This window comes from Fringilla coelebs, assembly GCF_963513975.1.
Source record: "Fringilla coelebs genome assembly, chromosome: 19".
NCBI lineage: Eukaryota > Metazoa > Chordata > Aves > Passeriformes > Fringillidae > Fringilla > Fringilla coelebs.
Window position 1 is genome coordinate 9,369,831 of NC_140045.1, and position 24,874 is coordinate 9,394,704.

The following is a 24,874-nucleotide window of genomic DNA, read 5'->3' on the forward strand; positions in this document are numbered from 1 at the left end:
GGGGTGACTCTCGCCCCGGGTCTCGTCTCCGCTCCGCCCGCCGCCCCTCAGCGCGGCCGCCCTTTTCCCCTCAGCCTCCCCTCACGGCTGGCCCCGACCTGCCGCCAGGGCGGGCGCCTGGCTTCGCGCGCCACCGCGGCCCAGCCAATCAGCGCGCGGCGTGCGGGAGGCCGCGCGGGCTCCCACCAACCAGACAGCGGCTTCTTGAGGCGGCCTCGAAGCGCCCCCGCGGGCCCCCGGCGCCGGGGCGTCCCGCCTGCCAGTGACCGAGATGGCGGCCCCGGCCCCGGCGGCGCGGCGGGCGAGCGGCCCCGCCGGCAGCGCCCGGCGCGGCGGGTGAGTACGGGCCGGGCGGCGGGGCAGGGCCGGGCTGTGGCCCTCTTGGGAGCGCGGCCAGGGGTCCCCACCTCGCCTGGGGGCTGCCCGCCACGAGGGGGGAGGCCCGAGGCAGAGCCCGCGGCGGTCCCACAGCCCTGCGCCCTCATTGCCCGCAGTTCGCCGGAGCGTTACCCAGCGGCTTAGGAGGAATAGGAGATTAGAAAAGGACACACAAAAGGCAGTCTAAACACATGATGGCAGCTCAGCGCACCGGCGGCGCTTCTCCCGCAGCTGCGGGACAGGCTCCGGCTAGCAGCGCCACGGAGCATCCCCCGGGGCCCCGCGCTCGGAGCATCCCCCGGGGCCCCGCGCTCGGAGTCAGGCCAGGGGGTGCCCATCAGCCGTGGGTGCGCTTGGGGCAGCTGCAGTTTCATACTCCGCATAAAGGTTTAGTGTCTGGTTCCAAATTCTGGCCTTTAGGAGGTTTTCCAGACTCCTTCCAGCCGGGATACCAGCATTCACTCAGCCGGTTCTTTCCTATTGCTTCACTCCTGTGCCTGCTTCAGCGCAGTGTTCTGATCAGCAGAAGTTCGTGGCACGCTTCGTTTTGTCCCAGATGTCCACCTGTTTCAGTTCTCCAAAGCTGTGATCCACACAGTTCTTTCTATTTGTCGTTTGGGAGCTTTTCCCTGTCAGGATAACAGAGGCTGTTATTGTTAAGGAAAAGCCTAACAAATCCCCTTTATAAATGCCATTACATAAAGCATGAGAAGTTCATCTTAGATGATACTATCTACCCAGAAGATAGAGAGAAAGGGAAAACCCATAAACAGGAGTGGAGACTGTTTTAGTACACATTTAATACTGAGTTTTCATGGGAAATTTGTGCCATGGAAGAGTTTTCTTAAGTTAGGCTTACCAGTCTTAAAAGTTACCAAGATAATAGCAGGGACCATAAGCACCCATCCGTCTTCCTGAGGCAGCTACCGAGGCATAGATATTTTCATGTTTTCTCAGGAAAGGAAGCTACTAAGGACAGCTTCTTTAAAATCCTATTATTTCCCCCAGCAATTTTAGAATAAACTTCCTAGTTGAACAGAGATCTCACACACAATTGGACACAATGGAATAGTAGCACATGAGCTCTGTAGAACACTTCAAGTTACTTAGAAATGCAGGTTTCTATGTAAACAAACTGTTACTCAACAGCTGCTGTACTGCATTAATCTACAGGGTTTGCTCAGATGTAGTAAAATTTGAATACCCTAGCAAGCAAACTAAATTTATTTTCCAAGAAGCCTGCCTAATATAGGCATACATAGAAATAACTACATGGTGCTGCTTTTGTGCAAGATATGCTTTATTCTTTCGAGAAATGGTTTATATTTCCTATCTTTTAGTCAAGCTTATTGAAAAAACTTTGCATAATATTCTTCTTAACCATGGCCTTTTAAACAAACACCTTGCCAACATTTTTTATCTGATGAGAGGATTAAGATATTAGTGCTTCTAGCCTCGGTCACCAAACGAATCAATATTGGTGCTGCAGGTGGAAGCAAGAAAACAAGCCTTTGTCCTCTAATCTTCACATTACAGCTCTGTTTACATCTTGATCTCTCAGAGCCCTACCCAAATTAGGTATTGGAAGCCGCTGCAAACACTCAGACCAACCTGCCCCAGGCAGAGACACAACCCTGAGAAGGTGTGGGTTGGGAGGGTTTATATCCCCCTGTGGCTGGCTGGGACTGGCCAGGAGCAGAGCCAGAGGCCATGGGGGGTTGGCCAAAAGGGTTGGGTTGAGTTGGCCAAAAGGTTGGCGTTGGTCAGAAGGATTGGGTTGGCCAAAGAGAGTGACCTGCTTGGGCAGCATTGTCCTGCACTTAGACCTGTGGGAACAGGGTTTGCTTTGGATTGGCTGGGTTCACATCTGTGATAATTTATGTGTTTGAACACTAAATAGTGCACTGTGCATCTCTGGAATGTTGGGTGAAGACTGGAGGAGATTCTTCAAGAGCTTCAGAGAGCTCCTCTTTTCCTTACACAGTAGAGTGAGGCAGCTCACTGCCCTATTTCTAGGCATGGCTCATCCTATAAGTTTGTCATAAAACTCCCATGGGGCTTGTGAGAATAGCAAAATACACAATCTGTGAAGTGCCTTTCCTAGGTAAGGGCTGTGCTGTGCTTGGAATGGGTGTTTGAGCTTGGTCTGAATGGCCTTCAGGTGCTGAGGCTGCTCTAGGAAACTCCCAGAGAACACCTTCCCATTGGCACAGTGTTTATCAAATATCTCCAAATGGCAAACACTGCTGTAAGAATGCTTTTTTACCCATATTTACTATAAACTATGAATACAGCACCTTTATTTATAGTGTAGAATTAAGAGGAAAAGCTGTACTTTTGTCTCTGAGTCAGTGTATATCAGCAAAAATTGATTTGCTAAAAGGTCCTATAAATACCGCACAAGCTTTTTAAATTTTACTTTGTGCCATTTTCTTTCTGTGGTTTTCTAACATTTCAGTATTATTTAATTTTAAATGGAGGTAGTTATACAATCCTGGTTACAATATCATGATGATGAATGACAGCTGTCACTTTTGCAGTGAATTCTTCCAGATTTGCTGTAAAAATTTCTTTTCAAGACATTGTGCCACAACATCTTGTCTCTGCAGAAGCTGTAGGGGCCCTTCCACTTTTCAGAATTGTGCTTTTTATTGCATTTTTCACTTTGATCCAGATTCTCTACATGTGTGACCTTCTATGGCAGGCACTACCTGAAGCAGAAAAAGTAAAGCAATCCTTTAGTTCCCAAACACACTTTTTTGTTTTTAATCAAGTGAGGAAAAATTAATACAGCAAATACTTCTCAGATTTACAATACCTTATTTTGTAGTAGTATCAGCCCCTGTGGAAGCAGTAAGGTAGACTAAACTAGCTATATAATTCTTTGATCATATTCCTTTTGATAGTTGCTTCTCAGCTCACCAAAATGAAATTAAAACAAAAGTGTTCTTTCACTTGTGGAACATCTTTTTTTATCAGTCTTAATCTTGCAAGTAAACCAAAGGTCCTATTCTTACAAGTGTGTCAAAGCAATTCCCTACTCCCCTTCTCCCTCTTTGTTTCATTTTGAGCAATGATTCTCTTTTGAAACAGTCCAATGTGCAAGCTCTGAATGTGCTGTAGAAAGTAGGAAGGAGTCAGATTATTGGAAAATTTTCAGCAAGTAAGGTTTAAACAAAAAGCAATTTCACCTCCAAGAGGCACAGTTGTCAATGGATGACACTCAGAGTTCATTTCAAATTTAATCCTGTCTGTGATTCATTGCAGAATAGACCTCTCTCTGATTCCTGTCATGTGAAATCATCTCCTGATTCTTCACAGCCAGGCTCAAATGAGATATGAGACTGCTACTGGGTTGATAATACTTAGCACATATACAACACTATTTCAGAGGATCTCACTTTACAGATACTAATAAATTTACTTCACAGTCTCCCTCTGAAGCAGATATGCTTATTCCTATCTACAGTCTGGGGTTATTGAGGCAGAGAATGTTTAGCTGGCCCAAATTCTGACAAGTCTTTTTTCACAGGCAGATACTGAAGCCAAGAAGTGTGTCTGCCAGCTCCCTTGCTGTAATTATTCCATGCTCTCAGTGGGTCTCAAAGCAATTGACAGTATCACTTGGTGCACCTTTGGAAGGCCGTATATCAGCAAATGTGCCCATGTTGCAAATGATCAGGCAGACATCAGCTCCTCATGAGTAGGAAGACCGTATGGTTCTGCTGATATCAAAACAATCAGCTCAAATCAAAGCCATTTTCTCCAAGGCAGCTGCTTTTTTTGGTTATCTGTTCCCCCGTGTTTCTATTCTTGGTTGACAGATCAGGCTTCTGTTCTTGAGGAATTCACTTTGGCAGCAAGAAATGTTCACACTCCCCATCATTTTTCATAGACTAATCTGTGTTGGGAATTTTCAGTAAATAACATGAAGGCATCAGTGATTGAAGACTTTAAGGAAAATAGTATCATTAGGTTGATTTATTTTTCTCCCTAAAGACAGGTTCTATAGGTTCTATAATTGCCTGATCTTTCTTTTTGCTAGTTGTTTTATAAGTTTGGTAGGTAATATGCTGTATAGTTTTTTATTAAAATTCAACACTGCTGTCTCATACTGATGGTTAAGTGATTTGAAATCTTGGAAAATTTGAGCCATAGTATTTTTACCTATATAAATACACTGGCTGCATAAGACATTGTTATTCAAGAGATGATCTGGTAAAGAAAAGGGTGAATGGACCCTTGCAAAGCTCTGCTGTCCAGAGGGATGTTTCAAACACTTGTTGATACTCAGATTGAGCTACAAGACTTGCCTGTTGCTCAGGGCACTTCCAAACTGAAACAAGTTGAGGGGCCATGTGGATGTATTTTCCAATTTAAAAAGGATATCAGACACACATGGCAACCCAGGCACAGAACTCACTCAATCATGTAAAATAGAGATATTCTGAGGTGGGTTGCAGACCTCTCCCTGCAGCTGTGGGATAACCATTGCCTGGATTTGGCATACAGTACTTCCAGACAGTTGGCTTGCTGTTAAACATTGGATAATTTGGTGAAACCTATCCTGGGTTTCACTCTTGCCCAATGATTTGGAAATATTTTTCAGGCTGAATGCAACATGATGACACTTGAACACCACATCCAACCATTCCCAAGTTTCACAAACTGCTCTAGGCTTGAAGATCCTGAGGAGAATGCAGTGTGCTGGGAAAGTGGAAGGAGTAAACTGCCTGCGCTGGGAGCATGTGGTGTCTGATTAGAGCAGCCACAGCTTCAGGCATCTCTGATTGTCTGCAGCTGAATATTTGACGCCCTCCAACATGTCCCAGCAAAGCAGTCCCACTTCATTTCTGTCCTGCAGAGTGTAACATGTCGACGTGACTAATTGCCCAGGCAGACGGAAGAGAGATAAGAATAGGGAGGACAGAAGGAAGCAGATATTCCAGTATGGAATAGCAGTGTGCAAAACTAGGACAGGTCCAGAGTCCCTGCAGCAGGGTAGGGATGGAGGTGGGAACTGCAGGAGTCCCTGAAACAGAGGTGTCTGGGAGGGGAGCACACCTGGACCTTGCAGAGTGAGTGGATGCACAACTCTGCCAATTTGCAGGCTGCCTCCAGAATTTATTAAGTTGCTGCAGCCTCAGTGTGTGAAGCTATTTCCCAAGTGTTTGCAAGACCTCTGTAATGCATGAGAGGTGTTTAGTTGGAATGACAAAATTCTTGCAGTTTTATTTTGATAGATTCTGCATTTAAAAGAAAGCATGCAAATCACATCTTCAATGGCTCCAGTGCCAGTCCAGGTGCAGAAATTAAGGAAGGTTGATTTCTCATCCTAGCTTGTCTTTTCTATTGGCTTCAGTTACCCCAGTACTAAGATATCCTAAGCTATCTGGGGTTAGCTGTGTTTGGAATTTTTGGTTCTAAATGGAAACCCTTTTTAAAAGTAGGAAAGTTAAACATTTTCCATGTTCTATGTCTCCAGATTGGCACAGGAATAACTTGTCTTCTTGCTTACTCTGTGTGAAATGTCTACAGCATACCACTGCTGGTATCTTAAATTAGGGATGTGAACAACTAAACTGCTTCTGGGCTGGTCAGTGGGTTCAAATTTTGAAGAAGGCCTGAATATGTATGATAATGAAGCAGTGCTTTGTGCACCACTGATTATTTTCACAAGCTCTTGTTAGGTTGTCCATTACAGCATTTGAATTTCTCTAAACAGGAAATATTCACTCTTTCCAACCAATCCTTTGTATTTTTAACACCCTTGGTGTGTTTCCTGCTTCCTAGCACTGAAGGACTCCAGGGTGGTGTTCCTAAGCATGTAGATGATGTGCTGTGAACTTTAGGGAATGGTGTGTTTTACATTCAGGATCACATTTCAGTTTACTGCCAGAACCAGAATGTCATTGAGGGCAGTGCAGAAATCCTGTCTCCTGTCCAGCTCAGCCTCCTGCCCTCTAGCCATAGCCACCCACCCATGCTGGATGCTTTTGAAATCCAGATCCAGAGAGAAATTCAGGCTCCTAGTTGTGTTTGAACAAGTGAGAGCATGGTGCATAAGTCTTTCAGTAGATCAGCTAATAAATCTTATCTTGGAGGAAACTAAAAGGAAGGCTCATGGATTTATCTTAGTCCTTTTATTGTTAGTGACTGTTTTCTCCTTAAAATCATCTTGTCTTGCCTTCCCTTATACAGAAGTCACTCTCAAATTAAAGGCACAATACTAAGGCTCTAAACTGCTGTGTGCAAACACAAAAGTACTTTTTCCTCTTTCCCACTCCTGGCCCTTTGCTGGGAGCTCTCTGTCAGCTTCACTCCAGTAACTTTGTCTGATCTTCTCTTTGCAGTTGCTAATTGGCCTGGCAGGGATATGAAGTGACTGAAAATAACTGTATTCCCTCATTGTGTGCATATTGAAAGGGTCACAGAACAGAAAAGTAGGGCAGAATCCAGACTGGTGGCTCATGCTGACCAGCCTGGCAGCCAGAAAATGGCACTTGAAGATGCTGGTTGTGGTTCTGCAGGCAGGTCTATGATAACCAGCACTCTGAATATTGAATGTCTGCTCCTTCTCCCCCAGAATGCAGGTGCAGGATTGCCTGCAGGGGAGGAAATCCTGATATCTAACTGCAGAGTGGCTTTCTGAGTAAGGTTTTGGATGCCTTTTGTTTTCCTTGAGGTAATGCAGCATTGTCAGAGCTGTGCTGTAAGTGACTGCCACAAGCATGGAATTTCCAGAATCCTCCTTTGAAGAAGGTAGTGTTGTATAAACCAGGGTAGTAAATCTCAGCTGGCAAAGGCCAGTCCTGTTGTATCTAGGAGGTGTGTGGGTAGTTTGGGTTGATTTGCATATCTAGCTGCTTCCTTGTTTATTTGCATTTAGGAGAAGTATATGTCCACACCCTGAGCTTCTGTGTGATATTAAAAAATAGAACCAGGAATTATTAACCAACAGAAAGACTTTGCCAAGACAATCATAGCATAATCTTATAGTATCATGTTGTGTTTATATGTAAGAGAGTCCTCTGGAGCAATGTACACCAGAAAAGACATTTTGTGGAAGGAGAACAAATTTGTGCCATAGGAAGTAGAGGAGGGTGAGCTAGAAGAAGGATGTGAATTCCAGAGCTGCTTCCTACCTCAATTCTGTTAGAGTCCCACTTTTGCTGAAAAGAGAAAAGGCCTAGATCTGTGGTCATCTGGCAATGTTTTTAGGACGTCTGGCCTACTTACTGGTGATCAGATCCATGCTCAGCCCAGCAGCTCAGCCTTGTCAAAGGTTGGATGTGATCTTCAGCAAATGGAAGAATCATTATTGCTGGCTCCATTAGAGATTAGCTGGACAAAGCTCCTGGTAGATAAGAGTAACAAGACAAATAGCCATGGATGACAGCTTGCTCCAACACCTGGTGGAATCCAAGCTTTGTCAGCCTTTTTTTGGAAGGTTGCCCAAAAGCCTGTCTGGACTACAGTCATACCCTTACTCTGCACTGCAGGGAACTTAATTCATCTATGGATGTCAGATTTTGGGGATAGTTAAGCTAATTTAACTTCTGAGTTGCAGGGTGGGTTGATGCACTATTAGAAGGACTTTCATCTCCCTAGTTCTCCTTCTTTTGAAGACCAATCCTGTAATTTGAATTTTGTGAATTTCATCACTTTCTTATCCTAAAGGAAGCAATGTGGGAGACTTGATTGCTTCCCCTTCTGTTTCTACAGATGGTGATGTGGTAAATGTAGCCAAGCTCTTCTCTACCTAGGAGACATTCTCCCCTGAGGAGCAGTCCCCTTTTGCTGGACATGCTTACAGAACTGCACAGCCATGGACCTCAAGGAGAGGTGTCAGGTAGGTTTGCTGGTAACAGTCATACTCAACTTAAATGTTGAGTCCTTTTAAATGTCTTTATTATTTTGGGTCGAGATTCACACGGTGGCATTATTATGTAGTGGTATAATCTATGGTTAGTATGGAAGTTCTGTCACCTTCACATCCCTGTGTCAGCAGAGAAATCCTTTGTAGGGTGGGACTGAGGCACCACAGTGGAACAGCACCGGTGGGGTGTCCTCTGTCACAACTGCAGTGTCTCTTTTGAGCTCTAAGCTAGGGCTCCATTCCCAGGGACGCTCAATTTGGCTTTACTGAATTCACTGAAATTTTTTTTAAATAAACCAGGGCAATTAATTCACCTGAGTCCAGCTGATGGTAACTTGGGGTCTCAGCCAGCTCTGGTGAGAGAACAGTCTTGGCTTTTCTCTCTGGTGTCCCTCTCCCCACCACACCATGAGCTTTTGTCTGTTGGTTGTCTCTGTTATCTCCAGGCATCCCTTCCTTGCTGTTTTGTTTGCAGCAGTGAGAAATGGTTTTGTTCATTAGTGCAAATATCTGTTAGAGACTCACCTAGACCAGAAGATACTGCAGCAGTGTAAGTGACTTTTAAAGGGCAGTTTTTCACATCAGCTGTGGCACTTGTCTACTCAAGTGCTTCTTTGGTGGGTTTCTGCTCTGAGCTGTGCTGGACCAGGAAGACCTGGGCTCACTCCTGCCCCAACCTCTTGGTTTTGGAGTGCTCAAGAGGATGTGGTTGACCTATGTTGTTTTATATCAAATTGCTTTATTACCATGGAGTTAACATTCCAACGAGGATAATTATCTCCTTGTTCTCTTGTTAATGACATCATGGGCTAATTTGGTATTGATCATTTTAAGAGATTATGCAATTACCACTGTGTGGAGGGGTGTGTTCTGTGTAGGCTCTGAGAGCACCAAAGAGAGCACGGCATAGTGGGGACACTTTCACTGTAGGTCACTATATTTGGCTCACCTTTCTCATATGACATTCTCCACTGCTCAGTGCAGGAAGGTCATACCAAATTGCTGGACAGGCAGCAACCTTTAAAAGGCCTATTAGGAAAATGTCCTGACAAGAAGGTTACAGAGGGAATCATGGTCTTCTGAAGTTCTGACCTCCTCTCCTGACTTCTTGAAATTTCTTCTCCCTCCTTTCTGAATGAATATTAAAACTGAAGGCAAGAGATCACCACAGTCTTTTAAATAGGAATTAAAAAACCCCGCAGATACATAAAGCTGCATTTTACAACTTATTTTGTTTGGATTCTGAGGAAAGACAATGATTTTATACTTGTTAGCAGCCCCAGGCAGAGGGCCTTGAAGTAGATGATCTTTAAGGTTCCTTTCAATCCAAACCATTTTGTAATTATTATTTGGTGCTAAGAATTTTACTCTTTTTTTTAAATACTGCAGATCCTCGTTCCACCCCATCTAAGGTGAAATCTCTCTTCCTTCCCAAAGTGAAGAACTTGGACCCGTACACAATGATAAGGGAACAAATTAACCTGCTTTGTAACCTCAGCAGTAAGTTTGATGTGCTGGGTTTATTTTAAAATGCTAAAAATAAAATGAACATCAGTCCCAAATCTGGCTGAAAGCAATCTCTGCAATATATGTGTGTGATGGAGAGTTAGCACTCGCAGAGTAGGGGATGTACTCAGAGCACTGCTGCACAGACAGCTGTCACTCAGATGAGAGACTTGTCCTCTGGCTCCAGTTGGCTGATAAGTTCCCTTGTCAGGAATGGCTGAGGATCAGAGTTTGTCAGGTGTAATGCAGGCTGCCTTCCAGTTTTTGCTAGAAGCCAAACACCACAGAGAAAGGCAGAGAGAATTCTTCTTAAATGTGCTGATATTCTTGTTCTTTTTCCTCCTCCTCTGACTTTTTAATTTTCTGTGTATTTCTGAAGTGAATTTAATCCTTGTTAAAGGTGCCAGAATCTCTACTCCAAGACCACTCAGCACGTACTGAGAGAGCAGCACTGATTGCCACAGGACAGAGGGAGGCTCCTGAGTTTGGGTTGCATTAACCAGAGGCTGGATTTGCAGCCACACAACTAATAAAAATTATTGACATCATTCATTCCACAGTTACCCATAACAACTGAGCTGTATTGTCCCAGTGTAATTGCTGCAGCCTGGATACAGCACAGTGCCTCCTGGCCAGAGCCTGGGAACGTGTTCAGGGAGCCTGTGCTGCGCTCCCCATTGCTCCAGCTCCAGCACTGTTGGTCCTTTTCTAGGTTGCCTAACAACAGCTACAGTCCTACCTTTGGACTGAAAAGTAGCCCAAGTCCTTTGCCATTTCTCATCCTGCCAGTGACTGTGTCTCTGTGTTTATTCCCTGCTGTTCTCTAAAAGCTCAGCTCTTCTTCCAAGGGCTTTTTCGCAAACTGATCCTTTTTCCACAGGCATCTCTCATTTATGCTGCAGATTTTGCATAGGTCAGTCCCTGCCTTTGTTCTCAGCCTTGTATTCCAAGTCCCAGTTTTATTTTCAGATCCCAAGTTTTCATCTTCTGCTATTTCATTATATTATTTGATGCAGAAGTGCATATCCAAATGTACTTTCTGATACCAGTTGGTATCAGAAGGAAACTAGATAGTACAAATTACTGCCCTACACAAAACACTTTAGTGCAAGGTCTCTTAGCAGCAGGGTAAACAAGAAGCAGCAATTTTATCCAATGCCATTTTTGTCCATGACCAAAGCTGGAGTTTTGAGGTTGGGACCTCTAACTGCATGAAGCACAAGGATTGTTCTTGGTATTGCATGAGCAAGTTGTTTTATTCACTTTCATTCCAGTCTCCAAAAGGTACAAAGCCATGGGAAACATCGGCAAGCACTGTAATAAAGAAGGGGTCTTACAAGCACATTGTGTGAGGGTTTAGCCACTCTTACCCAGTCTTGTTGTTGATCTTCTCTTTTTTCTCTCCTTTTTTCTTTGTGTTGAAAGGAGTATATGAGTAGTTCCTTAGGCAGGAAAGAAAAATTGTGCCATTAGGACATTTTCTTGTTTTTTTTCAGTATAAAATTGTTGTCTAGGAAACAAAATACCCTACAGAAGGATAAAAGATGTTTTGCCTCTTTCTCTCTTCTGCTTTCTCCTGAAGTTACATTAAATAATTACAAAGTGTCTGCTTCCCTTCAGCTTTGGCTCTGGGAGCTTGTGAGATTACATACCCATGTGTAACTGAGTGCCAACACACCAGTGATAACCAGACCTTGTGCTGGGTTTATTGTGAATATTGAGGTCATTTAATCTCTGCCCTTCTGGCTTAAAACACAGAATATGGGCTGTGCCTAATGAGGCATTTGAACCTCAAGAAAGGAAAGGAGAGGAAGTGAAGAGCTTGTCCAGGCAGGGTAGGTGAGTCCAGACACCTGTACGTGGTCTTCAGAGCTGCACAGTGTGCTGAGACTGGAAGCCTTGGCAGTGCCTGTCCTGTTTGGTACCAGCCAGCTGTAATCCTTGGCAAGCTACTGAGGTGGTGCTTGGCTGGGCCAGTTCTTTACCCCTTTCTGTGTGGAATGAAAGCAATTGTTTTAGTGATTGCTTTGCAGAACTAGGAAGCCCCAGACAGAATTAGGACAGCAGTGAAGTAGGAGCTAAATAAAAACTCACTTATAAAGGTTCATCCCTCCAACAGGGAAGGAAACATTCCTGCAAAAGATGAGAATGAGAGAGAAGGCTCATTCCTCCTTCACCTTTCTATCCCCTTGTTGTTTTTCCAGCAGCCCTTCCCTGTCTGCACTTATCCTTTGCCTTCTGTGTGCCATGCCCAGATAAATGTGGAGCCCCAGGCATGGCTATGGTGAATCTATGTGCACCTTTTAGTTCAGATTGTGTGGCTCAGGATGAATATGGGATGCTGAGAGGGGCTTTTGCAGCATTCTTTATCAACAAGAGAACACTTCAGACGGGACCTGTAACCATCTCAACTTGTTTAAATAGCAAATACTTGTAATTTTGAATTGAGCTTTAATCCAAAGCTGTGGAGTCATCTGTAGGGCAGTTAGTATTCCAGGGTCTCTTGGTCTCAGTTTAGTCTTTTTCCATGCCTGCTCAGGTGCTCCTTTCTGTAGTATATTTTGTAGCACTTTGTCCTACCTAATTTGCCATCTGCTTTTGCACAGACCCCTGTCTGTCAGCATCATTCCTTCCTGTGCATGCATATGCAGCTCTGCAGGCAGTGAGCCCAGGGATCCTCACTGTGTCGGCTCCATCTGATGAATGAACCATTCTCACAGACATCTGGTGCTATCCTGGGCAAACTTTCTTCCCTCTCTGCTTTTTTCTCCCCCTACTTCCATCCCTCATCCCCCCTCATCCCCCACCCCCATCCGCCGCCTCCTTGCTGGATCTGCAGCGTGACTGGAAGCAGGCTGAATTAATCAGCAGACTGGTGCTTCACTCTGCTGCTTCTGTCTCATTCTCTGCGGTGCTGGGCTCTGCACAATCTTGCTCCCTCTCCCTCTTTGCTCTCTCATTTTTGGAGAGCAGCAGCAGTGCAAGTTGCTAGGGAAGTGGTGCAGGAATTTAGCCCAGATGCTCTTCAAACAGGCGGACCTCTGGATCCCCCACCAAGGCAAATGTCGCAAAGTAAGTTCCTCTCCCTTAACATTTAATTTCAAAATGGCTTTCCCTGTCTCCTTCCCCAGTCTGCATCCTGCCTGATGTGATGGGGCATGAAGAGCTTTGAGGTTTTGGGGGAAGGAGGTTATGGCAGGACATGAAACAGAGTGATGATTTTAGCTAGGGAATAGCTTGGTTTTGGCAGTGATGGGGAAAAGAAACTGTTTTAAACTGCAGTTTTAACCCCATGACCAATAGGAAGATCCACACAGGATTTTAGCTGCTGACTCCTTCTCTGCTGCCCCTCTGCTTCATGGCTTAAATTTTTCTATTGCTTCTAGAGGCTTTGATCTGTAACTGTTGAACCTCCTCATCCCTGTGGGATCCGTCCGGCAGCGTACCTGCCAGGCTGGATCATCGCTTTGGTCCCCAAAGTCTTCAGCTGAAGAAGTGGGGATGGGAAGGAAACTATCAAGGGGATGAAAGATTTACTGAAGTTCTGTGGATTTCTGAGCATTGCTGGCCTCTGGTGGGGGGGCATTACCATTCCCTGGAGGGAGCTCTGCATTGGCATAAAGCACTGCTGTGTGTTGAAGCCAGGATAAATACAGACTCCTAACTGCTCTCTGAACTTGGAGGAGTAATGCAACTGGCTAAATTACAGTAATTAAAGCTTAATAATTGTGTAGTGTTTCAAAGTGTTGCATAACCCTATCTCTTCCTGCCGGCAGCCTGGTGGGACAGGTAACTGTGGTTGGGGATTTGTTGCTCCAAACAGGACTGAAGGGATGGACATAGGAATGTACAATTCCACACTGGGCTGTTTCCTGGGGAGCATCTGCCTCTTTCTCTGCTGCTGGGCTGCTGCTGGAGAGAAGCAAAGTGCTGGGCTTTGCATTACCTGTGTAGAAAGGTTGATTGTGCCTGTTGGCATCTTTACTCTGTGCTTTATGGAGAGCATAAAATGTGGATGCTGTTGCATGGATAAAAATGGACCCTGTGCACAGCAAAGTGCATCAGTGATTCAGGCTGGCGAGCACTGCTTTGGCCACATCTCAGAACTCTGTGCTCCTGCAGCTCTGTCTTTTTGCAGGGGGAATCTGCAGGCCCTGTTAGTGAGCCTCAAAGCATCCACACTGGAGCCCCTGCAGGCACCCAGTTACCCAACTGGGGGGGTTCTTTTGTCCAGGGCCAGCGGGACGTCTGGGCTGCCTTTCATCCTGGGCTGCATGGGGTGGGGAGGAGACAGTTGCTGCCTACTGCTCTCTCCATTAACTTGGGCACTGCTGTGCTGAAGACTCTGCTTGTTTTACTTGATTTGAGACCACCAACAGCTAAGCTGAGGCTGCCAAGCTCACGTCAGGTGCATTCAAACCAAGTTTAATAGCTGTGTTCCTCTTGCCTTCTGGTGCTTCTCCCAGCATGTCCAAGTTTAAAGGCAGTGGTTCCCACAGAGCATGGTCTGCTTGGTGGAGCTGCCTGAATTGTGCAGATATCAACATACATTTCTTTTTCCTGAGCTTTTCAGTAGTGTTCAGGTTGGCTGGTGAATGTTAAAATCTTCACAATTGCAACAGTTGGTGGGGAGTTGGTAGCCCCATCATAGAATGAGAAACTAAGGCACAGAGGAGTATCTGATTTTCCCACTGTCATGCAGAAACCAGTGGCAGAAGGAATTAGAGAATCCAGCTGTCCTGACAGTCCAGAGTCTTAATCAAAAATTCATCCCATGGAATAGGAATGTGTCAGGGGGGATGATTGATGTAGCCTGGGTCATTAGAGAAAACATTCTTGCCTGGGCTCAGGGAGTCTGATCTCTTAGAAAAAGTAGCCAGGAGAGCACCAAGAAAGACAGAAAATAAGACTGGGACCAAGGATGGGGTTATAAAGGAAGTTTCTGCCCAGACTGACTGATGAGTTGGCCTGCTGGTTCCATCTCTGTCGCTCTGTAGCAGGGACAAGCCATTTCAGACAGTCTGAGCACTAAGTCAGATGTACAGGAGCTGTAGCATCCTGATGGGTGATTTGCTCTAGAACAAGAATAAATCCCTCTCTAACACTGGGCTGCTGCATGAAATGCTACCCCAAGAAATTGTGTGTTGTCATGTATTTGATGTCTGTCATCCTCTTGATCAGACTCAAAACCCCCCTTTGTGCCATATTGTGACTTACCCTAAACAAGACTCTGACTTACAGTAATAAATGCAATTATATTTGGTGAAGTTACTCCTTATTGTGTGTTTTTGAACCTGTGAATAATGCTTACATTTCAGGAGGTGTAATCCCTGAAGTAAATTAATCACCTGCAAAGTGTCATTGTTAAGTTAAAAACTGCCTTCTCTTTCTGCTAAGGAATGCAAAATAGCTTTAAGGAAAAGGAAGAACATTCTGCTGCCCAGTTTCCCACCTCCAACTGTTCAGATCTGAAAAGCAATTGAGTAGAGGTGTTATAAAAGGAGCCTAGTGAGTGCAGCCTGGAAAAAGGGAAAGAGTCTGACAACTGCCTTACAGGGGTTTTCCACCACTCTGAATCAGAGGGGTGGATTTGCAGTCTATGAGAATTGAAATTTGTACCAAATATTTTTTATTCTGTTCACTTATTTGCTTAAACAGTCTTTGTAAGAGCAGTTACACTCAAGTGTACAGCAGTCTTGGTGAGAATCCCTTATACTGCAAGGGACTGAATCCACAGAGGATGGAGGATGATTCAACCCACTTTGCTCTGGAAAGCAAGGAATATATTTGTGCTCCTGTATTATTAAAAAATATATTTGGCACATATTATATCAACATTTACTGGTACCACAAATAAATATGCTACTATGGATGTGTTATGGCTGTGAGAAAATATAAGAGGACTTAAGTATATTAATAGTTTGTGTCCATTTCTCTGTACACATTCTGGGATCTACTTCTTTTTTCCTCTGGAAGGAAGCTGCAAGACCTCTGTCTTTCATCAGGTAGCAGAGAGTGTGAGATGGCTGATAAACTTTTAAGGTAATTTTAAACGATTCTATGTGTAAAAGAACAAGATTGGAATTTTAGGGAGAGAGCTCAGTGGTGAATTTGTGTGAGGATGAAGGTGGGCTGCAGGAAGCAGACATGGGTAGGTGGTGTTGCTCGGGAACAACTTCACGTAGTGGGAGGAAAAATCAGAAAATAACCACACTTTTCCTACCTATCAGCCTGAAAATGCTCCTGCAACCCCTGAGGAAGGCAAAGAGAACCTATTTGCCATGAGCCAGGCAAGGCTATGGATTTAAAAGCTCTTGTGTATTTGACAGCTTATTTACCCCTGTCAAACTGTGGGGGAGTCAACTGAAAGGACAAGACAAAGAAAAGTCTATAGATGCTGTGACTCCTCATCTCCTGCCTCTGAGCTGCTTCTTGTTTCCTTCCTGAAGAGCCAAACCAGCTCCTAACCCTGGGCATTTGCAAAATCTATCTCAGGTTCCCTTTTCCTAATGTTTTCAGGCAAGCTAATTCAACATGTAGAATATTTACTACGAGTGGAGAAATTCACACATCTTTTTATGTTGCCATCCAGTCCACATCTCAGCACATCCATTGCCTCTAGAAAATAAAATCACATGCACAGAGGAAATGTCCTGCCCTGTTTTTCCCCTAACAGCCATTCCATAGATCACAACTCTTGGTAGCCCTGATATCATCCCGAAGCAGAAGGATGCAATCATGCCCTTTTTACCTGGCTCCAGCCCTGCCTCTCACACTGCAGCTGGGATGGCCAGGGCAGGGGTCAGCTCCAGAGGAGCCCTAAGTGCACTTAGAGGTTCCAGTGCTCTCCAGGACAAAGGGGGAAGCAACTGCTCATTTTGTCCTTAGGACTTTTTGCCTTTAGGCGCAGGCAAAAGGAAAGTACAGCCTTTTAAAATGCCTCCTGATACCCATCAGGGGTTTGCTTTTGCTGTAACCTGGAATTTACTGCTGCTCTTTCTTTGTTGTTCTTCAGAGGAAGCCCTATGCTAAGGCAGCTGGTTGGGAAGGTGTCTTGCTGTTTCTGTTTGGACCGGAAAATTAGCAGCTTTCTCTTTGAGTGTAACTTTCCAAAGCAAAGATGTAAATGTTGAGGTTTTTTATTAATGAACTGACACCTCCTGTGAACAGCTTCTTCACCCTGGGGTGCTCACTTCCTGGTTTGTGGCAGGAAGAGCACTTGCAAGTGATGAAAGGCTGGAAAGATCCCTCTGGGACAGCTTTAGAGGCCTGGGTTTGCCAGAGGTTTACTTAAGGGCATTTGAAAAATGCCTCATTAGCAGTTGATGACTTAGCAGGGCAACTTTTGTTGCAAAAACCTGGAGCTGCCCCTTGCCAGGAGCTCATGGTGGCTCTTCTTGCCTGTCCCTTTCATTTTGGTCCCAGGTTCTTTCCCTTGGTGCTCACCCACAGCAGGTTACCCCAGTGCCCCCAGTTACCCTCACTCACAGTATTACAGCATTTGTTTACCAGGCTGGCTCTGCCTCCTTTGCCGAATACTCCATGTTCTGAGTGTCAGGATGGGGGTTTAACAATTCTTGCCCTTCCTCTTCCCCAGCCCTGCCACACTGCACTTGTCCTTTGTCACCTGCTACAGCCACATTCCTTTGTGGCTGCCCTTATCTTGACTGACTCTGTGCCAAACCGGTAACTCCTGTGTAAAGTCTGGAGCAGGTGTGCAAGCGTTTCAGGAACCTTTTTTGATTGCCTCTGGATTTGCTGCCTTTTTCTGCTCACTGCCTGCTGTGCAGTGGCAGTTTCTCTTTCCAGGCACTGTGTGACTGTAGTAGATGTTGGCATTAAGTGCAGCTTTTCTCTCATTTCTTCTGCAGCTCTTGATGAGTGCATTGGAACCAGCTCGGTGTCTAGGCAGACTTTGCTTTTCAGTTCAAGTCTCTATTATTTTTGCTGCCTTTCATTCAGTGTGTTTTATTTATCTATCTGCTTTCTCCATGCTGGTGGGGATTTATACATCTCTGGGTGCCTTGCTCTGCCCTGGACAGGCAGCAGTCAGACAAGAGCGAGAAGCCTGATTGTGCCTTGCTCAGTGTTGTTCTCAGACACTCCTGTTTGCGGCACTCTGTGGTGCAGCAGCACGGCTGGTGCCAGCACCACTGCCATCTTCTCCTCTGGGAGTCTTTGAGACACTCCTGTGTTTAGTTCTGTGCTGATGTTACCTGGGCTGCTTCCAAGAGCAGCACAAGAACTGCTTCCTCTATTCCTAAAACTGACACAGAGAATGAAAACTGCAGCAGGATTATTTTTAGTTCTGTGAAAGTGCAGCTAAAGCAGCATTGCTGGACTCTGCCTGGACTGAATTTGCTGTTTCAGGTTGTCTCTGATAGGTGGGGAGAGTGTGTGTGTGGTAGATGGTATTTGAAAGAGAATTTATTTTCTTTTCCTCAACACTGTTACAGTTTTGGGTTGGACCATCAATGCAAATGAGTCTGAAGTCCAAGATTAGTTTCCAGTAAATGTTCATCACGAAACCACGCAGTTAAGGAACAGGAAGGACAGATCAGAGCCAAGCTGCACTTGCAGAGCTGGATGTGTGCAAGCAGCCCCTCATGAGCAGAACTGCTGCAGTCTGAGACCATGGGGGGTTTGGCAGGGCTGGGAAGGGCTCTGAGAGCAGGAAGAGCTGCAGCTCCTGCCTGAGCTCCAGGCTGTGTCACACTGCTGGGGACAGGAGGGACAAACTTCCTGCCTGTTTGCGTTCAGTAGTTCTGTACTCTGGGCACAGTGACACATGTGAACATTTCTATATGCAGGATATCCTATGTGCTGTACATGCTCAATGTATTTGTATTAAAACATGAAATGCCCATGAGAACTTTCATTTAGCAGTTTCCCCCTGTGGCCCTCTCATGGACACCTGCCTGTTTTTCCCTGTTGATTTGCTATCAGTCATCTGGTGTCCACAGTACCTCACTGCAGTCTGTGATTTGAAAGAAAGAAGAGTGCTCATGCTTCTGGCCCAGAAATGCAAGTGTTTACCCCACTTTGTTGCTACCAGCATCTTAGGGCAGTGTTTTCCATATGGCACACTCCTGGGATGTGTCCTTTGGGACTGCTGCCTCTTTGATGAGCACTGAGGGAGCAGTGCTGTGAACTCTGTGCTTCCTGCCAGTCCAAATGTCTCCCTTGCAGTTCAGCACTTAAAACTCCAGTGTTTGCTCTTGTAAAAGGAGGAGTTGATAGCGGGGTCATGTCTGGTCCTGAACTGATCTGTGGCCTAGCATTTAAATCTGGGAGCTTATGCATCAAAGTAGCCACAGAGGCAGGACTCACAAACAAAAATCTGTAGCAAGCAGTTGTGGAAATTGCGCCACTCTTGAATTGTGGATATTCTACTACTTAGTTTTTACTATTGTTAGCAAAATTCATCCTTAAAATTCTACCAAAACTGGGTTATGTTGTCTCTACAAGCTGATACCAGTTTAAGCCTGCATAACCTCTGATTGTATTGTCCTCAGCCTCTACTGATTAGATCTTGTTTCACAGAAATGACTTGGTATTGTGCTTTGATAAAGTATTTATCAGCACAGTCAGGACCAGTTTGTTTACTTGATACTATCTAAGTGCTCTAATTCCAGCCAGCAGTCTAAAGTTCACAGGAGGGAAGATGATTTCATGAAAATGGAGAATCAGGCTGGTGATGATGAGTGCAGGGCATTCACAGTCACTTGCTTTGTCAGCCACCCGGAAAAAAACCTAGAAGGAAAATAAGGAAGCACTAACTAGTTTTATTTTTCTGGCACCTCAGGATGAGATGACCTCAAGTTTGGGCCTTACCACAAAGAAAGCCCTCACGATCCTGAGAGACCAATTGTCAGCACTGCTGGAGGGGCATCAGAAGGAACGGAAAAAAGGGACTTCATGGAAGGTGAGGCACCAATCAGCACAAGTTGGGTACTTGGTCTCCCCTTCTCAAAGTAAAGATGAGGCTAAACAGACGACAGCTGCATTTCCCCCCAGAGCGTCCAGGTGTAGAACTGCTGAAGTCCTTGGGAACAAAGCAAGGAATCCAAGAGTGAGTTTCTGTGAGCACTTCTCTCCTGGGTGCCAAAGCTCTGTGGGAAGATGCCTCTTGCCCTGTGAAGGATCTCAGGACTTCAAGAGCCACTAATGGCAGTGAGCTTAGAGGGTCCATCTCAGGTGGAGATAAAAGAGCTGTGAAGCTCAACAGTCTCCCCTTATCCGCTGTGTTTGCCTGGGATTTGTGTTGAATACAAAGTGCCAGTGTTTATGCACAGTGCTTGAAAGTGTTCCTTGGTTGGTCAGTGACAATGGGACAGCCTGGCACAGAAGCCTTTTCATTCTTCCAATCAAGAGAAAAGCAGCAAGTGTTCACCCATATCCATTGGTGCTGGAGGATTCACACAATTGATCTGGGATGCTCTGTGTCACGTTCAGGGGTTTTGCAAAGTTCTGGTCTCCCTGGAGCACCAGCTGCTGTCTTCACCCTTTCTCATTCTGCTTTTCCAAACGTCTGGCTCTGTATTCCATGAGTGCTGACTGGCTCTGTATTCCATGAGTGCTGACTGTTGTGTGCTGCTCTCCCTTTGCAGGAGGTGTGGAGGAGCAGTTTCCTGTACCATGGTAACCGCTGCTCCTGCTTCCACTGGCCTGGTGCGTCTCTGATGCTGCTGGCAGGGCTGTTGCTGCTGTGCTGCTATGGGAGCCAGCCACAGGGGAGGTGAGCAAAGCTTCCTGTGCTGCCTAACTGAAGCAAGGTGGTGGTTTTATATCATCTTAGTACTGTCTGTGATTGACATAAGTGTTGTCCCTCATTCTGTCCAGATATCTAGGTATCAGTGTAGTCACACTGGTAATTTCCTATCAATCCCTTTCACAGAACTTCAGCCAATGTAATTCTACCTCTGATAGACCCAGAGAGTGTCCTATGGAGAGACTGAGGTTTTTTTTTTCTGCAGCATTCCTAGATCTTTAAGACTTCTAAGGCATTATCATAGGAAGCATTTTGAAACTGGAGAAATTAGTGGCTCATGGCAGAAGTTAGTGTGCTATACATGCATTGACCGTATTTGTAAAGTATTTTTTAATTGATATGGGGTCCTTTCAGACTTCTCTGGTGTCTTTATACTAAAGAAGTGTGATCATGTGTTTCTTTTTGAGCCATGAATCTGTGAGATGTAGAAATAAACAACCAGGCAGTTGAGTGTTTATCTCTGTGGGTGTCTGGCAGTGTATTCTGCTTGTTTACTCAAACCTCATGTGCATTCTGCTTCCTCCTGTTTTGCTGTGTGAAGCCAAGGTGCTGAGATAGTCAATGCACTGGCCCTCTTCCTCCTGCTCCTCTTGGATCTCCTCATGATCGGGCGTCAAGAGAGGCTGAAGTGCAGAGAGGTGGAGAGGAGGCTTCAGACCATTGTTGATAAGATAAACGGTGAGGTCTCCTTCATCTGTCCCATTTGCACTTGTGTTTTCCTCCCATTGAATCTTTCCCCAAACCTAATCACATGCATTCCTAATTAAGCTTGCTAACCTTCCCTTGCACAGAAACAGGTTGTGGGAAGTGTGTTCTCCTCATGCCTGTCCTGTAAAATGGTTATTTTGAGCAGTCATGTGGCCATGTGCTTCCAAGCTGTGTGTTAGCAGGTGGGCGTCTGTTATGGCTGTGCTTTGGAGTAATTCAAATCCTCATATCCTTACAAAAATATCTGCCTTGCAGCAGATGAGGAGGGGAGAACACGTGGGGTTGTACCACAACATGGAGCAGAAGGAAATAAATTACTGTGTGTGAGCATTGTCTCAACAGAGCCTTTGGGACTGAGGGGGCAGTTTGTTTCAGTGGGGCAGTTTTAAAGACAGCCTTTAGCTTTTTGGTTATACAGGTTTTTAATGACTGTTTAATTGTTAATACTGAGTGGAGAGAGAAGGGAAAAGCCTTCAAGGAGGAAGAGAGAGATGATAAAAGACCATTGGAATGGGCTGAGCTTAGCATTGAGGGGCTTACAACCACAACAGGATGTAAATCCAGAATTGCTACCACTTCATTCTTTCCCACTTTGTGCTTTCAGATACACTTGGCAAAGAGGTGAAATGGCCAGACTCCATGTACCCTGACCTTCACATGCCTTATGCCCCATCCTGGTCCCTTCACTGGGCCTACAGGGATGGGCATCTTGTCAACCTGCCCGTGAGCCTCTTGGTGGAAGGAGATGTTGTGGCTTTGAGGCCAGGCCAGGAATCATTTGCTTCTCTGAGAGGGATTAAGGTAACTTGCTTGTCTAATTTCCCTGGCCTGTAACAACTTATTTCTCAGGTTTTTCATGCTAATACTCTAATTCCCAGAGTACAAATTACGGAGTGTTTGGTTTCTTCTGACCTTGAAAATAGCTTGAAATTCCAGTTCAGTCAAGGACAGCACACAGCCAGGCTGCATCTTCTCCATGAACTCCCAGACCCACTGGACAGGAGACACTAATGTTATACAAAAGCACCATATTTCCTCCTCTCTCAGGTCAAGGGGAAAATGTAATGTGCTGCTAAATATAAGTGGAGTGAATCTATCCAGTAGGATAATATGACATACAAACTTCGTCCTTTATCCTGCTTTTTATGTGCAGAAATAAAGTTTATCTGCTTTGACCTTCTCCTTACTACTGATTTGTTATAAAAGAAGGTAATATAAAATACCTGGTGTAGAAGTAAATTAACTACTCACAAGATCTATACTAAGATTTTACTGCTTGAAGAAGGTTGGAAAAAGTTTAGAGCTTGAAATTTACCTTTGGTGGTTTTAATTGTAACTTTCACTCCAAATACCAGTTCTCCTGAAATAACCAGATGTGCTTGAACACCACAAGCCTTTGGGCTCTTTGACCTTTCTTCTAGGATGATGAGCACATAGTTCTGGAGCCTGGAGATCTATTTCCACCCTTCTCACCCCCGCCCTCCCCAAGGGGAGAAGTGAAGAAGGGACCTCAGAATCCTCAGCTCTATCGTCTCTTCCGTGTGTTGAAGACCCCAATAATTGATAATGTCAGGTGGGTTAAATGTGGGGCACAGTGCCTACCCAGCTGTCTGTGTCCTTGTTGCTGCCTTCCTGCTAGGCAGGTGAGGAGACCTGAGAAGTTTTCTTGGCAATACTGCAAATTTACCCTGGCAAATGCCTCACTCTTATTGTAGATGTTGGCTTTGCTTTTGACAGCCCTCCCTAATAGCATGGACTGAGCACAGTGTTCTAATCAGGTCTGCTAGGAGGTTTATATCCAAGGAAAGTGAAGGGTTAGGGTCTTGGTTGCTGAAATTTCCAGCTGTTTTCTGTTTTTTAGGTGGTGCCTGGAAATGGCTCTGTCACGGCCTGTGACAGCCCTGGATAATGAGAGATTCACTGTACAGTCAGTGATGCTGAAATATGCTGTCCCTATCGTGCTGGTAGGTCTCATTCCCAGCCTTTGTCCTTGAGAATAGCCATGTTTTGTCAATAAATCTGAAGAATTGCAGCCATCAACAGGAAGTTGTGGCCAGGCTCACTCATGCAGCTGACTCGGTGTGTACCTTGAGCAGTTCAGAGATGCTGAGCCACATAACCATGAGAGTGCAGGGAGGAACTGCAGCAGCAGATCAAAAATATATTTTTCATACTTTCCCCAGGGCTGAGAATGTTACAAGGCCCTGAAAACACCTTCCCTCCTGCAAGTGCCAGTATTTAGGTGACAGTGTCATCTCTGAATTGCAGGCTGGATTCCTGATCACCAATGCTGTGCGCTTCATTTTCCAAGCTCCTGGAATTGCTTCCTGGCAGTACACTCTGCTTCAGCTGCAGGTAAAGAAGTGCTCTGAGCTTCACTACACCTCCTCTCCAGAGCACTGCTGAGATGGATTCCCTCTGTCAGGACTTAATTCATCCTATGACAGCATCCTGCTTCCTTGATCTGGAAGCATGCTGGAGCCAGGAGCATCCAGTGGAGGACGACATCAGAACTTCCCTTACAGACTTACCTTTAAATGTTTTGCTCTCTCATTTGCCATGTATGTGTTTATCTATATCTATATCTATGGTATCCTTTGCCTTTAAACTGTTTATGCCAAATTCAGCAGGAAAAACAAGTTGGTGTGATTGATTCATGGCCTCCTTCATTAAACCCCCCTAAGGTGTGCACTGTTTGCACTGCTTCCAGTCCCCTTCCTTCTTGCCCTGGCCTTTTATCCCTGTCCTCTCACTGTGGTGGAAAAGGTGTCACATGAGAGGTTCTGACTTCTTGTTATCTCTGTGCTTGTTGGCGATCACAGGTTGTTTTTTTTCAGGTGAATGGTGTCTTGCCCATCCTTCCATTGCTCTTTCCTGTCCTATGGATTCTTGCTACAGCCTTTGGAGAAGCCAGAGTGTTGGCCCAGATGAGCAAGGCGTCCTCCACCTCACTGGTAGGTTTCTCTCCACATGAAACCATTACAGACACAAGGGCAGGAGATGAAAAGGCTCTGTGAAGGGAGAATTCAGCAGATGTGTCCACATAATTGTAAAATGTTGTTGGATCTTTGGTTGTCCCAGCTGTTGTCCCCTCTCCCTGGAGTGCAATATTGCTTCTTGAACAAATGCTTTAATTTTTTCAACCTCTCTACAGATATCCCAAGGTGATAGGAAACTCTGGTGATTCTGTAATACTCTTCCAAGGCATGTGTTTTCTGTCATATAAATACAGTTTGACAGAGGGTCAGCATGGAGATAAATGCCCTGTGGTGGCTGTAAGTGGGCAATGTGTAGCCACTGAGAAGGAATGAGATACATCATATCCTCTGCGAAGCCCTGTGGGCTGAACAATCTGTTCCTGAGGCTCTGGGGCTTTGTTTGCAGGCGTGGCCTTTGAGTAGGTCAGGGAGTAAGAGCAGTTTCTGGTGGCTGTGCTGGTTTGGGGAGTGGAGTTTGGTGGTCTGATGGGATGTGGTCCTGAGTTGGATGTGCTGTTTGTCCCTTCTTTTGTCTGGTGGCAGTGCTGGTGAGATGCACTGAGCTATGTTTGTCTTCTGTGCTGATTTCTGTTACTTGGACAGAATTTCTGTCTCCTTCTTGTCCTTCCTTGATCTCTGTGGCCCTGGGTCTGT

General features: G+C 45.3%; 1 protein-coding gene across 2 annotated transcripts in view; it reads left to right on the top strand.

The window, feature by feature from the left end:
• Positions 1-257: 257 nt before the first annotated feature.
• Positions 258-24,874, top strand: part of TMEM94 (transmembrane protein 94) — a 50,683-nt gene continuing 26,066 nt past the window's right edge. For both annotated transcript variants that reach the window (XM_084218308.1, XM_084218309.1), the window contains exons 1-10: positions 258-336; positions 8,104-8,230; positions 19,569-19,688; positions 20,374-20,501; positions 21,076-21,212; positions 21,847-22,043; positions 22,664-22,815; positions 23,104-23,206; positions 23,511-23,597; positions 24,080-24,196. In XM_084218308.1, coding sequence (XP_084074434.1) covers positions 8,207-8,230; positions 19,569-19,688; positions 20,374-20,501; positions 21,076-21,212; positions 21,847-22,043; positions 22,664-22,815; positions 23,104-23,206; positions 23,511-23,597; positions 24,080-24,196 — 1,065 coding nt within the window. In that variant the 5' untranslated portion in view covers positions 258-336; positions 8,104-8,206. The remainder of the gene's footprint in view (positions 337-8,103; positions 8,231-19,568; positions 19,689-20,373; positions 20,502-21,075; positions 21,213-21,846; positions 22,044-22,663; positions 22,816-23,103; positions 23,207-23,510; positions 23,598-24,079; positions 24,197-24,874) is intronic.